The 16,471-nt window shown below is 35.4% G+C and overlaps 1 protein-coding gene across 7 annotated transcripts in view; it reads left to right on the top strand.

Annotated features, from left to right (window-relative positions):
• WDPCP (WD repeat containing planar cell polarity effector) overlaps window positions 1-16,471 on the top strand; it is a 607,526-nt gene that overhangs the window by 383,129 nt on the left and 207,926 nt on the right. For all 7 annotated transcript variants that reach the window (XM_053200664.1, XM_053200665.1, XM_053200666.1 and 4 more), the window contains 2 exons: window positions 3,504-3,692; window positions 6,927-7,050. In XM_053200664.1, coding sequence (XP_053056639.1) covers window positions 3,504-3,692; window positions 6,927-7,050 — 313 coding nt within the window. The remainder of the gene's footprint in view (window positions 1-3,503; window positions 3,693-6,926; window positions 7,051-16,471) is intronic.

Here is a 16,471-nt window from a genome sequence, read left to right as displayed (position 1 = left end):
CTTTATTCTTGATATTGGTAAGTTATGTCTGCTTTCTTTTTTTATGAATTTAGGTCAAGATTGGTCAGTTTTACTGATCATTTCAAAGAACTAGCTGTTGATTTCATTGGTTTTCTCTATTCTTTATTTACTAGTTCTTATTTTTATCATTTCCATCCTTCTATTTACTTTAGGTGTAATTTACTCTACTTTCCCTAGGTTCTTAATGTGGGAAGCTGGGATTGTTGATTTTAGACCTTCCTTCTTTTCTAATTAAAACACTTAAAGCTAGAAATTTCCCTCTAAGTACTGCTATAGCTACATCTCACAAGTTTTGATGTTATATTTTTATCTTATTTATTTATATTTTCCTTTCTAAATCTCAGAGAGGGAGAGAGAGAGAATCCCAAACAGGCTTCCCACTGTCAGTGCAGAGCCCGATGCAGGGATTGAACTCATGAATCATAAAATCATGACCTGAACTGATGTCGGATGCTTAATCAACTGAGCCGCCCAGGCACTCCTTTTTGTTTTTATTCATTTCAAAATATTTCCTAATTTACTTTGTGGTTTCTTCTTTAAATCATAGTTTATTTAAAAGAATGTTGATTAATTTCTAAATATTTGGAGATTTTCCAGGTATCTTTCTGTATTGATATCCAATTTAATTCTGTTGTGGTCAGAAGAACCTACTCTGTATGATTTCAAAACAGTTAAATTTATTGAGGTTTGTTTTAGCCCCCTGAATATGATCCATCTTGGTTGATATTCTATTTACATTTAAAAAGAATGTATTTTGCTGTTAAGTGAAGTGTTTTATAAATGTCAGGTCAAATTCACTGATAATGTTTTTCAAGTATTTTCTATTTTTGCTGATTTTGTTTATGTGTTCTCTCAACTAGTGAGTGAGGAAATTCCAATTATAATTGTGGCTTTCACTTTTTCTCCTTTTAGTTCTATCAATTTTTGCTTTATTATTTCAGAACTCTATTATTAGTAATATTTAAGATTGTTACGGTTCTTCATTAATTTCCAACTCTTTATTATGAAGGTACAGAATTTTAGTTTCATTCATTTTTATCTAAGCATTTTTAAAAGTCTTGCTGTTGTCTTCTGGCTTGCATAATTTCAGAAACAAAGTTTGCAGTTTTTCATACCTTTGTGCCTGTGTCTTTTTTCTTTGGCTACTTTTTAAGATTTTCCCTTCATCCTCTTTTGAACATGATTATGATTATATGTTAGTGTTTTTTCTCAGGAAATAAGTTTCTTCTCTTTCTAGAGGTATTGCTTAGGGTACGAGCAGAATCAACAGATTTCAGATATTTTTGGTTTCTTATAAAGTTCCTACACATTGATATCTACTGCCAAGGAACCACCCTGATTTATGAGAGTTTACAGTGCCTGACTGCAAGCTTGTGAAGGCTTTTGGATAGTACCATTAATGATTCTACCAACACAGAAAGAATAGTGAGGTTTTATTGCTTGGTATGGTTAGGGCAATTCCCCAGATTCCCTATCAAGTTGAGTCCTGTTACATATAGCACAAATTCTTATTTTGATGTGACTTGAAGTTAGTATGAAGAATTTTGGCATCTTTTGCATGAACTAATGTATTTTTTAAAATCCTAAAACCTGTAACTATTCCAGTTAAATGATGTTGATGATGATAGTAATAAAAAGAAGAATTGCAGTAATATTTTATATACTTTACAGCTTATAAATAATTTTACATACATTTTCTCATTTGGTTTTATGATTATTTGTACTGAGAAACTTTTATGGACTCACTCAAATCAATAAACATTGCTACTTTTGAAGAAAAAGTATTTTATAGCCAACCATTTTTAAAAGATTAAAAAAAAACCCCACCCTGCTTAAAAGCCATAATACTTACTGTCATTTAATTACACAGAAATTGTTAGTTTCAAATGAAATCAAGGATGTATAAAAGATGATAAAATTAGAATAGAATGCCCCACCTTTGTTTTGTGGTCTTGCTTCTCTTACATTAGAAGTGGATTTTCTTTGGGGTGCCTGGGTGGCTCATTTGGTTACACTTCCGACTTTGGCTCAGGTCATGATCTCACAGTTCGTGAGTTCAAGCCTCATGTTGGACCCTGTGCTGACAGCTCAGAGCCTAGAGCCTGCCTCAGATTCTGTGTCTTCCTCTCTCAGCCCCTCCCCTGCCCACACTTTGTTTCTCTCTCTCAAAAATAAATAAGCATTAAAAATTTTTTTTTAATAAAAAAAAGTGGATTTCTTTCATTTTTTTATTTAAAAAAATTTTTTAATGTTTATTTAAAAAAATTTTTTTTAATGTTTATTTATACTTGATACAGAGAGAGACAGAACATGAACGGGAGAGGGTCAGAGAGAGAGGGAGACACAGAATCTGAAGCAGGCTCCAGGCTCTGTGCTGTCAGCACAGAGCCCAACGCGGGGCTCCAACTCACAGACCGTGAGATCATGACCTGAGCCAAAGTCGACTGAGCCACCCAGGAGTCCCGATTTCTTTCATTTTAAAAGGATAAACTAATGTACTTATATTGTGCCAAGATATTTTATAGTAAATATTAGCTGTGAAGGGCATCACTGGCAGGATTAACACTGATCATTTCTTCAGTAGAGAAGAATAGTCTTTACTTTTTTAAATTTTTTTAAAGTTTTTATTCATTTATTTTGAGAGAGACAGAGACAGCATGAGTGAGGGAAGGGCAGCTAGAGGAGAGAGAGAATCCCAAGTAGGCTCTGCACTGCCAGCAGAGAGCCTGACGTGGGGCTCAAACCCATGAAGCCGTGAGATCATGACGTGAGCTGAAACCAAGAGTTGGACGCTTAACCAACTGAGCCACCCAGGTGCCCCAAAAAGAATAGTCTTTAAATGCCAATTTAAACTAAATTCGTATGTGGTATCTATGAAAAAACTATCAATTGAGAGCACCCATTAATAAAAACAGACTTCAAAGCATATATATAGTCATATTTGTCATGGCTATTTGTACTTATCCCCACCCACACCAAAGTATGTGGGGCTGAAGAGTAAAGGCAACTTAGAACTAATAGAGCTAGTCAGTAAGAATTGTGTTCACATCAAAAGCCTGTCTGTAAATGTATATAACAGAGGCCTAAACAACTGGTGCGAAAAATAGGGTTAGCTATTGTGGTCTACCTAAAAGTGAATAAACAAGAGAAGAATCTTTAGGTAGACCACAAAAGCTAACCCTATTTTCCCCATCTGTTGTTTAGGCCTCTGCTGTATATGTTTAAAGATAGGCTTTTGATGTGAACATAGTTTGATTATGTGGAGTATAAATTAATTAATATATGCTGAATGACAGGCATAAGATAGATGGAGTTGGTAGCTGGTAGCCACAAAATCATATTATTCTTGCCCCCCTAAATCCCACATTTCTAGCACTTATGCAGGAAATGATTATTTTTCCTTTATGGAAATGTTAACTCTATGTTTGTTAATCTACTTGTTATTTTCAAAAGAATCACTTGGTTTTACTTTTTTGTGACAGGTATCTTCACACAAGGACAGCTGGGCCTGATAGACATCATATTCCAATACATTCACTGTGATGAGATATATGAGGCGATAAATATCCTGAGCAGTATGAACTGGGACACTCTGGGCCACCAGTGCTTTATCAGCATGAGTGCCATTGTAAACCATCTTCTTAGACAAAAGCTCACTCCAGAGAGAGAAGGTCAGACATGGAATATATTTAATAAATGGATTTTGTATATATATGAAGTACATTTTATTGAGTCCACTATGTTTTGAGGATTTTTTTGAATTGTATTATCAGAGATTAAAAGACAAATGTTAATGCCCTATTAAAACTGACAAGATCAGATATCAAATAATTATCCATATGGTACTTAGCGTGTAGTATTTGTCAACATAAAGAAGAACTTTTTTGTGTATACCTGTGTTGGAACTCACAATGCAGTCATTGTACATTTCAGTCTAAGTTCATGTGTGTAATATGCTCAGATCTTAAACTTTAATTGAGAATTCCATGTACTCTGTAGGGGCTGGTAGACAGAGGGCCCCAAATAAAGGTCCTTATTCTTCCTTCATTTTAGACATCAGTATTTTTCTCTCATACTCCAAGTCTTTTGTCTAGATGGTAGTCCTTACCACTGATTTGTGTGTGTGCTGTGTGTGTGTGTGTGTGTGTGTGTGAGAGAGAGAGAGAGAGAGAGAGAGAGAGAGAGAGAATGAGAGAATTGTGGCGCAGGCTGCTAGTCCTTGTTTTCATTTTAACTGGTATTTCCGATACCTCTCTGACTACTTGGATTCCTCTGCTTTCCTTCAGTAAGTAATTATGCCCATAGGATCTCAGATAAGACATTGTTTTTTAAGTGAGCTCTGTGCACAGCATGGAGCTTGAACTCACCACCCCAAGATCAAGAGTTGCCTGCTCTACTGACTTGAGCCAGCCAGGTGCCCCTCAGATAAGACACTTTTTAAAAAAAGAGAAAAATAATGTGCACATACAGTAATGAAATTCATTTTTGTATTTTCCAATTATCCAGTGTATGTTATTTTTATTATGAGTTATTAATATAAAATGTACCTAAACATTCTTGCACTTGTGTCTTTATTTCAAATCTTTGCAAGAAGCATTGACATTAATGATGGGAAGTCCTGGACAATGAAAAATGTCCCTAGGTAATTTACAAGGTAGAGAAAGCAGGAAATATGTCAAAAGGTCTTCACTGGAGAGCTTTTTCCCTACTATTTTCTTTGAATGTTTATAGATTTTCTTCTTCCATTTCATTATGTTTCCAAAGTAACCAAATTGTGTACATAAAATTCTGTACCTAACCTTCATTTTAGTAATTTTAAAGAACAGGTTCCTTCAGGAAGTTCACATCATGGGACTTGGCGCAACTTTTAGGAGGCCCACAATAAATATTTATTTAATGTTAATTGAATGTGCTCTTTGGAGGTAGTCTAACTCATCTCTGGAGGGTCCAGTATTTCTACAGTGAGAAAATGCCTAGCACAATGCTTGGCCTACCATAGGTATTTAATGAATATTAGTTAAAAATAAAAAGAAGAGTATAACTTTAAATTAGGTTACTAGATATTACTGTAATATTTCTGCCTACAGAGTTATCTCAAGTACTTATTTCTTAGTATTGGTACACTCTCAGAGATTAGGTACATAGTAGGGGGTTAAAAAGCAGAATATGTAAGGAAAGCCTGTTATAGTATACACAATATGTGTAAGAGATGCTAAATTTACAGTTGAAGAATTGTAGAGAAGATAAAAATATTGACTGTCACTCAACGACACTGAGAAATTGCTAGCACCTTGGTGAATTTGTGTTGTAAGATTCCAGTGTTGTAAGAAAGGTTATTAGGGAATTCACAAATGGGCATTATCAGATTCTTGCTTTAATAAAGGATATTTTCAAGGCACCGTGTTGGGAAGATAGGGAAATGAAAAGCTTGTATGATACTAGGCTATTAAAATAAAAGACTTGCATGATGCTGGATTATCAGAATATGCACATTTTAAGTAGGTATATGCATTTCCCCCCAAGTAACTGCAAAATACATTTCTAAAACATTCAGAATTCTTCTCTGTTGAGATTTATTCTGTCCGAATCTAACAAACTTGACATGGTAATTTGTTTTCCTTTTATTAGTGGAACCCAGTGAGTTCTTTCATTTGTGCTGTGTTGTGGTTATCTTTGAGATCTTCATTTCTGCCTTAAACATCAAGCTGGGCTATCTAATGAATCTGTAACTGTGCTGGGAGTTATGAGTGTTCCATATAGGTTTGAACATTGCAGAAGTACGAAACATGCTGTCAAGAAAACAAGCAATGGCAAGAGGCTCTGGCTTGTTTTCACAATAGCATTGCTGTATTCAATTTTAATCTAAATTGACTGCTGCTTTGAAAGAAAATACCTCTGAAGTTCATCTTACTTTACTGTCTAGATTTGAGATTAAAAAAAAGAAATTACTAACAGCTTAGCCAAGTCCATAGCAATTACTCTGATGAGGTATTTAATACTTTCAAACCCAAATATACCTAAAACTAGAGTTTTGCCAAATAAGGAATTTTTTATTCACTCTAGCACTTAGTGGCATAAAAATCAATGGAGTTTTACTGTAAGCTGAAGTTTTCTCATACAGTGCTCACCATTATTGTAATTATATAACTTCCAGGTGTTTGGGGGAGAAAACACAACCCCAAAGGCATGGCTTGGTAAAATTATGAAGTAGGCAAAATGTGCCTTTTTCTCCCAGTCTCTAGCCCTCTGGTTTATCAAAACTTGCTCTCCAATCCTTTTTCCCTAGGAAGGTGTCAGTTGACCAAGAGCAGATTAGCATGACATCCCTCCCAGGGGTGTTAGCTTTCACACTTGGACAAAACCAACAATCTTGTTTATTAGAATGAGATTTAGGGAAGGTATGGGGACTTTCACTGTTTCTTTAAAATTGTCTTAGAAGGATGTTATTACTTCAGTAGGGCTGTATTTATTTTTAAATGTTTATTTAAAACATTCCTAATACTTCTTTCAATCCCCAGTGCAAAAAGGTTAGTTTTCTCCTTTTAGGTAAAGTGTAAATGTTCAGCACACTGTGAGTTGATTCTACTGGAAATACTAGTTCAAACTGTGTTACTTTGATGAGTCACTGTTTTAATTACCCATTTGTGGTGAGAGGTTGGTTCATTATGGATTTCTTCAGTTTTGACAGCTTTTTGTTGCTCAGAGTCATTGTCAGCTTTGCCTCAAGTGAAAGTTTATACACAGGTTTGTTTTTGTACCAGCTGTCATATTTTAATTTCATCTTTCCTGCAACAAGCTCATATTTCATCCAAGTTTGCAAAACCTGACTGACTGCAAACATGAGTATTCTGTTGTAATTGAAGGAGTTTCACTTGTTTCAGTGCTGCTATGTTTGAATTCCACAGCACAGCTTGAGGCAAGCCTTGGAACCTTCTATGCTCCAACAAGACCACTTCTGGATACAACTATATTGGAATACAGAGATGAAATCAGCAAATATGCAAGAAGATTCTTCCATCACTTGCTCAGGTGAACAATATCTTGGGATTGATTAATGTCAGACTACCTATTTAAGGAACCATCTTCTTTAATTAGAATATTCCATAATGTGGCTGTTTTCTAATAGTCCATTTCCTAAGAGAAAAAACAGATCTTCTCTTGATACTCTTTAATATGTTCTTGTTTTCCTTTTAATGAATATATTTGAATATTGTTTAGGGCTTTTACACATCATCAGAATGCTTGAATATAACTTCCCCTTTAATATGAAAGCAAACAATACTAACTATGTAAAGCCAATTTTATTTGTAAAGTCAATTTTATTTATTTTATTTTTATTTTTATTTTTTTGAGAGAGGGGGGGAGGGAGAGGGAGAGAGAGCAACTCACAACTGTGAGATCATGACCTGAGCCAAAATCAAGAGTTGGATGCTTAACCGACTGAGCCACCCAGGTGCCCTAGTAATGTTCCATTTTTTAAGATGAGAGGGATATGCATCAGGGTCCATCAAAAACTATTATTCTTTTAATTAAATATATGTGTTGTATACTTTTATATATCATGTATTTTATAACAGGAAGTAAGAGAATTACCAACTTCATGTACCAAAGGTAAGTATTACATCGAGTTGAATTTTGAGTTTTAATTTCATTTATAATCTGTCATAGTTCTTTTTAACTCTTTCAAACAATTTCATGTATTATCTCTCCTTTTTTCTCAGAACATACCCTGTAAGAGGGTATCATTATTTGACAAATAAATAAACTATTAAGTGGTACTTTGGTCTCTACCTAACAGTGAAGCCTTTGGAAAACAGTCTTAAAAGTTGAGAAATGTTGATATATTGCATGAATTATGATCTGTAATTGAATCTTGCCTTTTTATCTGAATGATTTTAGCATATTTCAAGAGACTCTTCATCCTGAATGAAGCTGTTTTCTATGTGTGAACAAATGCCAAAAATACTAGGGCGGATGTCACATTTATTTGGACTTCTTTGCTTTGTTCTATATTTTGTTTTCCTTGTTTCTGAATTTACCTCCTGTCTAAAGAGCCCAAAAAAGGTTATTCCTAGAATTAAATGTTTTTCCTTGGGGTATATCAGGATTTTCTCATTTCCTTTTTTGCATGCTTTGCTACTATTTCAGTTATCATGAGTGTTTATTAGTTCTTTTGATAGTAGGCTATATATGACATTATGAAAAAAGCATACATTTAGAAGAAATTAAATGAAATAGTTTAAATTGGAATTATTCTTTTTTTTAATCTGCTGTGAAGTTCTCCTGTTTAGAGAAGAGGAACAGGCTAAATACTTCTTTGTATTTGTGAAGTGCTAGAATTGCATTACTGCCCGTACCTTGTCTAGCCAGTATATTAATACTCTAAAAAGTGTTATTAGATAATGGAATAAGTCCTAAACAGTAAAGACCATCATAAAGAATTTCAAGTTAAAGATGAAGAAAAGAAGCACCATGCAGAATAGGGATGTACCTAAGGTCACTCATTGGTAAAGCTGACTGAGACTGCCTGAGTCCAGATTGGGCTCTTTTGATAAAGAAGAATAAAATATTACATTGATTTTAATTTCATACAGCATATAACGCATGAGGTCATAGTATGCATGTATGAGGACAGTAATCCATTTTGGTTATTAAAATAACTATTTTTGATACAATTTTGTTTTTATCTTGACATTAGAGGAAGTACACGGATCTTTTTGTCATTAGCAAGTATGAAAACTTATCTTGACAGTCTTCCTCCAAATGCAAATGAATCTAAACTTTAAAACTGATTTCTCATGTCCTTTCTTGACACCTTTTTGTATGTGTTCCAAGTGATAAATTTTCATCAAGAAATGTTCCCTGTAAATGTAAATCATGGCTTTTAACATTGAAGATAGAAAGCAGTAGAGGTACAATATTGATAAAACAGCTAAATAAAATGTTTACTATAGTAAAATTTTAAATAGATGATGCAGTCTATTTCATAAAATCATTAAGTTGTAAGACGCTTACCTATAGAAGTTGTCTAGAAAAAACTTCAGTGTGTTTTCCTTTATTCCCATACTCACTCTCTTGACACCAGATAGGTGGGAGTTTTTTTCCCCCACACTGACCAATCTCTGACACCTGCAGGGTGTTCTAGAATTCAATTCAATTCTGACAGTAACCAGAGTTAACACAGACCACACATGTAAAGTTATCAATCCTACAGGAGTGCCCTTATTTCAGCTGCCATCTGCAAGTAATAAGTCCCCAGGTTACCCACAGCTTCTGTCCAATTTGGCTACAAATTGGAGTTTCCTGCTACCCCCTTCTCAGATTTGATAATTTGCTAGAGCAGCTCACAGAACTCAGAAGAGTAGTTTACTTACTATTGCCAGTATTTTAAAGGATGTTTTATTTATTTATATTAGTTGAAAAATTTTTTGAACATTTATTTATTTTTCAGAGAGAGAGAGAGAGAGTGAGTGAGCGAGCATGAGCAGGGGAGGGGAAGAGAGAGGGAGACACAGAATCTGAAACAGGCTCCAGGCTCTGAGCTGTGAGCACAGAGCCTGACGTGGGGCTCAAACTCATGAACCGTAAGATCATGACCTGAGCAGAAGTCAGATGCTTAGCCTACTGAGTCACCCAGGCACCCCCTTAAAGGATGTTTTAAAGGATACAGGTGAACAGCCAGATGAAGAGATGCATAGGGCAAGTTATAGGAGAAGGGACATGAAGCCTCCATTCCCTCTCCAGGAGTGCCACCCTCCCAGCACTTCCACTTGTTCACCAAGTTTGGAACCTTTTCGAACCCGTTCCTTTTGGATATTTTATGCAGGCTTCATTATGTAGGCATGATTGATTAAATAATTGGCCATTGGTAATAACTCAACCTCCAAAACCTCTCTCCAGCCCCAGGTCTGGGGATAGGGCTGAAATTTCCAATGCTCTAATCATGCGCTTGGTTCCACTGACAACAAGCCCCCATGCTAGGGGCTTTCGCAAAGTCTCCTCTGTAATGTAAACTCAGATGTGGTTGAAAGGGGCTTGTTACAAATAATAAAAGACTTTCTTTTAGGAAATTCTAAGGATTTTAGGAATGGGATAAAACCAAATATATATTTCTTACTATAAGTCATAATATCACAGAATGCAAATGCAACTGCCTAAGCTAAGTTCAGAAGATGATTGTTCACCTGTCTTCATGAAATAGAATAGTCCTCCAGAACTACTGAATAGGAAGGTATTCACAAGTAAGAACTTTTTATTATAAACAAATAGAAACTATAATAGGAACTCCTAGATATTGATGAAATAAAAGGGCAAATATTTCAAGTGAATGTGCCACATATGAAACTTATTTTACTAACATGGAAACATATTATAAAGGATTAAAAATTAATTGATTCTACTTGTTTATTTCCCCTCTTAACTATAAGACTACTGTTTTCTGACTCCTGTGGAACAATGTGATTGTGGCACAGAGATAGCGTCATGCTTTTCAATTATTAGAAAATGGTAAGCAAGTAAGTTGGAAAAGGGAACTTTATTGCCTAGAAATAAAAATAAGATGTTTGTGGGGCACCTGGGTGGCTCATCAGTCAGCAAAGTGTCCGATTTCAGCTCAGGTTATAATCTTACGGGTCGTGAGTTCGAGCCTCGAGTCAGGCTCTGTGCTGACAGCTAGAGCCTGGAGCCTGCTTCAGATTCTGTGTCTTCTTTTCTCTCTGCCCCTCTCCCACTTGTGCTCTGTCTCTCTCTCAAAAATAAACATTTAAAAATTTTTTAAAAATACAATGTTTATGAAATATTTCAGGCAGAGTTTAGTGATACCTGTATTTTCCTTTTCACTGCAACAAAAAGTAAGAGGAACTGATGGAAAGAAAGGGAGATGGATAGATATGTAATAAAACAATATTGTAAAATGATGATAGAATCTAGGTGATAAATATATTCATTCAACTTTCCTGGATGTTTGAAAATTTTTACAATAAGGTGTTGGAGGGAAATATATATTATGTTGGGGTCAATATTTATACTTAGAGTTCAGGTAAAAAAGGGTAGTGTTTTGGAAATTATTCTTAGCTTTCAAAATGGTTCTTAGCTTATGCAATACATATATATGATAGGCACAAAAATTATTCTGTGACTAAAGTTGTTAACCAGCTTGGTTTCTAAATGGCTTTTTTGGTTACACTTTTCACTAATGCAGCATACACAGTAAAGTAAGTAAAACCATTATATGAAATCAATTCAAAGAATATGAATACTAAAATAGTTACCTAAGAATATTTAGGAAATAACACAGAATTATTTGCAGAGAAAAACTTCCTGGTCAGATCATCTAAACATGCTGGATAATATATTTAAAATATTTGCTTAAAGCGTGGCAGGAAACTAAGGGAAACACTCAGGTAGAAATGGCAAGGATGCTTGATTCCACTAGAGTAAGCAAACTCAAAGTTTGCCTTGAGGGCATGTGCTGGCACCTGGCAGTGAGGAGCTTGGTTTAGGAAGGCTTGTATATTCAGAGTGTAGGAGACAAAGCCTAGGGCTCAAGCAGAATGGGGAGATGGGATCTGAGATCTCCACATCAATCTATGACCATTGGAGGGTAGCATCTTCTTTGAACTATAAGGAAGGAAGGTATGAAAGGCAAGAAGGAATGGTGGGCAAAATATAATACTAAACTTGTAGGAACATAAAAATCAATAGTATAAAACATAAACACTAACATCTAATTCAAGGGATTAAAAATTAAGATAAAATTCTGGGCAATAACAGTATATAAATCAGAAGATGAGTGAAGAAGTTAAAGTATTCTAAAGTCTTTATGCTTTTCAAGAAGAAGATAGAGATACTACTAATACTAGGTTTTATTTATTTTGTTTAATTTATTTGTTTTTAATCTTCATTTATTTTGAGAGAGAGAGAGAGAGCGCGCGAGCAGGGAAAGAACAGAGAGAGAAGGAGACACAGATTCCGAAGCAGGTTCCAGGCTCTGAGCTGCCAGCACAGAGCATGATGCGGGACTTGAACCCATGAACTGTGAGATCATGACCAAGCCAAAGTCGGATGCTTAACCAACTGAGCCACCCGGGTGCCCCAATACTAGATTTTATTAAGTAAAATATACATGGTAGAATTTCTGGGGCAATCACTAAAAAAATGCAAACATTATATAATTTTCAAACAAACAGAGTGAATATGTTGGATGAGAACAAATTCATCACAAAAAAAGGCAAGAATTGGGGGAGGGTGCAGCACACAGGGGGACAAAACATTAAAAAAAAGATGGAAAACAGAAAACACAAAATGACGTAGTAGAAATTAATTTAAAAATCAATAATCATTGTCAATGATTTCATTTGCAAAGAGAGAGAGAGACAGAGTGCAAGTGGAGGAGGGGCAGAGAGAGAGGTAGACACAGAATCTGAAGCAGACTCCAGGCTCTGAGTTGTCCTCACAAGCCTGAACTGCAGGGCTCAAACTCACAAACCAGGAGATCATGACCTGAGCCGAAGTTGAATGCTTAACTGACTGAGCCACCCAGGCACCCCTAGGTTCATTTTTATTACTGAATATTCTTTTATCTTCTCATGACATATACTATTAGAATACATCACATTTTATTTATCTATCCTAATGTTCAGGGACATTTCTGTTGTGTTTAGGGCTACTATAAAATATGTTGCTCTTCATGTACATGTCCTTGGTGGATATGTATGGATCTTTGTAAATTTATTGACCATTTGGAATTTTTTTTTTTTTTGTAAATCGTCTATCCATTCCATTGGAATTTTTACCTTTTTTATGGATTTTTAAGCAAACTTTGGATATTATTGATAATCTTTCATTTGTTGCAAATATCTTTTCCCATATTGCCATTCGTGTTTCAGTCTATTACATGCATGTTGTTGTTGTTGTTGTTCCTAAAGGAGTTTGATAAGGTTAATTAATATATGACTATTCTGCATTATGGTTTCCTAATTCTTAGAACTTCTCTCCCCAGCATTATAAAAATACTTACCTTCTTTTTTCTTGTTTTTTTTGGCCTTTTTTAAAAATTTAAATTCAAGTTAGATAACATATAGTGTAGTCTTGGCTTCAGGAGTAGAACCCAGTGATTCATCTCTTACATATGACACCCAGTGCTCTTCCTGAAAAGTGCCCTCCTTAATGCCCTTCATCCATTTAACATTTAACCCATCCCCCCCACACCCTCTCCAGCAACCCTCAGTTTGTTCTCTGTATTTAAGAGTCTCTTATGGTTGGGGCGCCTGGGTGGCTCGGTTGGTTAGACAGCTGACTTTGGCTCAGGTCATGATCTCATGGTTTGTGGGTTCGAGCCCCATGTCGGGCTCTGTGCTGACAGCTCAGAGCCTGGAGACTGCTTCACATTCTGTGTCTCCTTCTCTCTGCCCCTCCCCCACTCATGCGTGTGCTCGCTCTCTCTCAAAAATAAATAAACATTAAAAAAAAAAGAGTCTCTTAGGGTTTGCCTCCCTCTCTCTTTTTATCTTACTCTTCCTTCACTTCCCCTGTGTTAATCTGTTGAGTTTCTCAAATTCACATCATGATATGTCTTTCTCTGACTGACTTATTTCGCTTAGAAAAATATACACTCTAGTTCTATCCACGTTGTTGGAAATGGCAAGATTACATTCTCTTTAACTTCTGAGTAGTATTCCATTGTAGATATTTGCCACATCTTTTTTATCCATTCATCAGTTGATGGACATTTGGGCTCTTTCCATAATTTGGCTATTGTTGACAGTGCTGTTTAAACATTGGGGTGCGTGTGCCCCTTCACATCAGCATTTTTGTATCCTTTGGATAAATATGTAGTATTGCAATTGCTGGGTTGTAGGGTAGTTCTATTTTCAATTTTTAAAAAATTTTTTTGTTTATTTATTTTTGAGAGTGAGAGACAGAGCATGAGTGGGGAAGGGGCAGAGAGAGAGGGAGACACAGCATCTGAAGCAGGCTCCAAGCTCTAAGCTGTCAGCACAGAGCCCAACGCGGGGCTCGAACCCACAAACTGTGAGATCATGACCTGAACCGAAGTCGGGCGCTTAACCAACTGAGTTACCCAGGTGCCCCTATTTTTAATTTTTTGAGGAACCTCCATACTGTTTTCCAGAGTGGCTGTACCAGTTTGCTTTCCCACCAACAGTGTGAAAGGGTTCCCCTTTCTCCACATCCTTGCCAACATCTCGTTTCCTGAGTTGTTAATTTTAGCCATTCTGACAGGTGTGAGGTGGTATCTCATTGTGGTTTTGAGTAGTATTTCCCTAATAATGAGTGATGTTGAGCATATGTATGTTAGCCATCTGGATGTCTTTTTTGGAAAAGTGTCTATTCGTGTCTTCTGTCCATTTCTTCACTGAATTATTTGTGTTTTAGGTGTTGAGTTTGATAAGTTCTTTATAGATTTTGGATACTAACCCTTTATCAGATATGTCATTTGCAAATATCTTCTCCCATTCTGTCAGTTGCCTTTTAGTTTTGTTGATTGTTTCATTTGATATGTGGAAGCTTTTTATCTTGACGAGGTCACATTTGCTTTCATTTCCCTTCCTTCCAGAGACATGTCAAGTAAGAAGTTGCTGTGGCCAACGTCAAAGAGGTTGCTGCCTGTTTTCTCCTGTAGGATTTTGATAGTTTCCTGTCTCACATTTAGGTCTTTCAACCATTTTGAATTTGTTTCTGTGTATGGTGTAAGAGAGTGGTCCAGTTTCATTCTTCTGCATGTTGCTGTCCAGTTTTCTCAGCACCATATGCTGAAGAGACTCATTTTTTTTTTCCATTGGATACTCTTTCCTGCTTTGTCAAAGATTAGTTGGCCATATATTTATGGGTCCAATTCTGGGTTCTCTGTTCTGTTCCATTGATCCGTGTGTCTGTTTTTGTGCCAGTATGATACTGTCTTGATGATTAAAGCTTTGTAATACAGCTTGAGTCTGGAATTGTGATACCTTCAGCTTTGGTTTTCTTTTCAGCATTACTTTGGTTATTCGGGGTCTTTTGTGGTTGCATACAACCTCTGTTTTTTTTAATCACCTTTATGACTTTATATTCTACATTTTATTCTTTAATACTGAAAATAATTTTGGCATAAGAAATAACACATAGATCCAACTTTATTTTCTCTCTTCTCTCTGGGCATTTGTCCTAAGATCCATTTTCTCATGACTTGTGAACTTACTGTATTCCATACTAACAATTACAGAATAACTTTAGGCAGCAGTCACAAAGTCATGCTCATCCACTAGAGTCTATATATGCATGCATACATGTGCGCGTGCGTGCACACACACACACACGTACATACATGCACACATGCACACACACACATTTTAAGAATTTGAGTCAGCATTTAAAAATTGACATTGCAGGGGCACCTGGCTGGCTGTGTTGGAAGAGCATGTGACTCTTGTTGGGGTCATGAGTTCCAGCCCCACATTGAGGGTAAAGTTTACTTAATTAAAAAAAATTGACATTGCATTGAAACCTAATTTATGATTTCTCTTAAAAAAAAAACCTCACTGGATTATTTGTTAATAGTGAACCTGCATTTTTCAGACAATAATCAGAGCAGAATGGCACATGTCCCATCCATAATGGATTTACATCCTCCCTTTTGTCACAGATTCCCACCAGTTCTTCTTGCTTGTTACATTTGGCCTATTAAATATATATCTATTGCCTGCCTGTTTTATCAGCATTTAATTTATGGGCTCTATTTCCAATAATCTATCCCCATGCCCTCTCCATACCATTTCATTTACTATAACTTTGTGTACAATATGAAGCACTCTTCAAAATGTCTCTGAATTATAATAAGTTTTTAAAATTTCAGATGAACTCTAGGGTTCTTTGTTACTTTGTAAAAAAAAGGAAATCTCATGAGGATTTTGATTAGAATAGTTATGAATATATGGATTAATTTTAGGAAGAATCAACATTTTTGTAATACTGAATTCTTCTGCTCAATAACAGGTTTCTCTCTATTGATTCAAGTTTTCCTTTACATCCCTAGATATATTTTTATATGTGCATATTTCATGTTGACTCCTCTATATTTTATTGTAGTTTTTTCCTATTTGGGGGTAAGATATTTTTTTAATTCAACTTCTAATTTATGATTGTTGGTATATCAGAAACTACTGATGTTTGTATACTAATTTTTTAGTGGATTACCTTTTTGAACATTTAAAAATTATTTCTAATAATTATTCAGTTGATTTTTTTGTCCAAAGTGGACAAGCATGTTGTGTATAAATAATTATCATTTCCCCTTTCCCATATTTATACTGCTCATTCTTGTGTAGTAAATAATAGTGGCAGTAGGACACTCTTAAATGTGACTTCAACAACAAAGTTGCTGTTCTTTTATAATTTAGGATGATGCTGTCAGTTATTTTGTGATGTATACTTTTTAAAAAATTTTATTAAGGTT

The sequence above is a fragment of the Acinonyx jubatus genome, chromosome A3, assembly GCF_027475565.1.
Source record: "Acinonyx jubatus isolate Ajub_Pintada_27869175 chromosome A3, VMU_Ajub_asm_v1.0, whole genome shotgun sequence".
Lineage (NCBI taxonomy): Eukaryota > Metazoa > Chordata > Mammalia > Carnivora > Felidae > Acinonyx > Acinonyx jubatus.
This window is presented reverse-complemented; position numbering and strand designations above follow the sequence as displayed.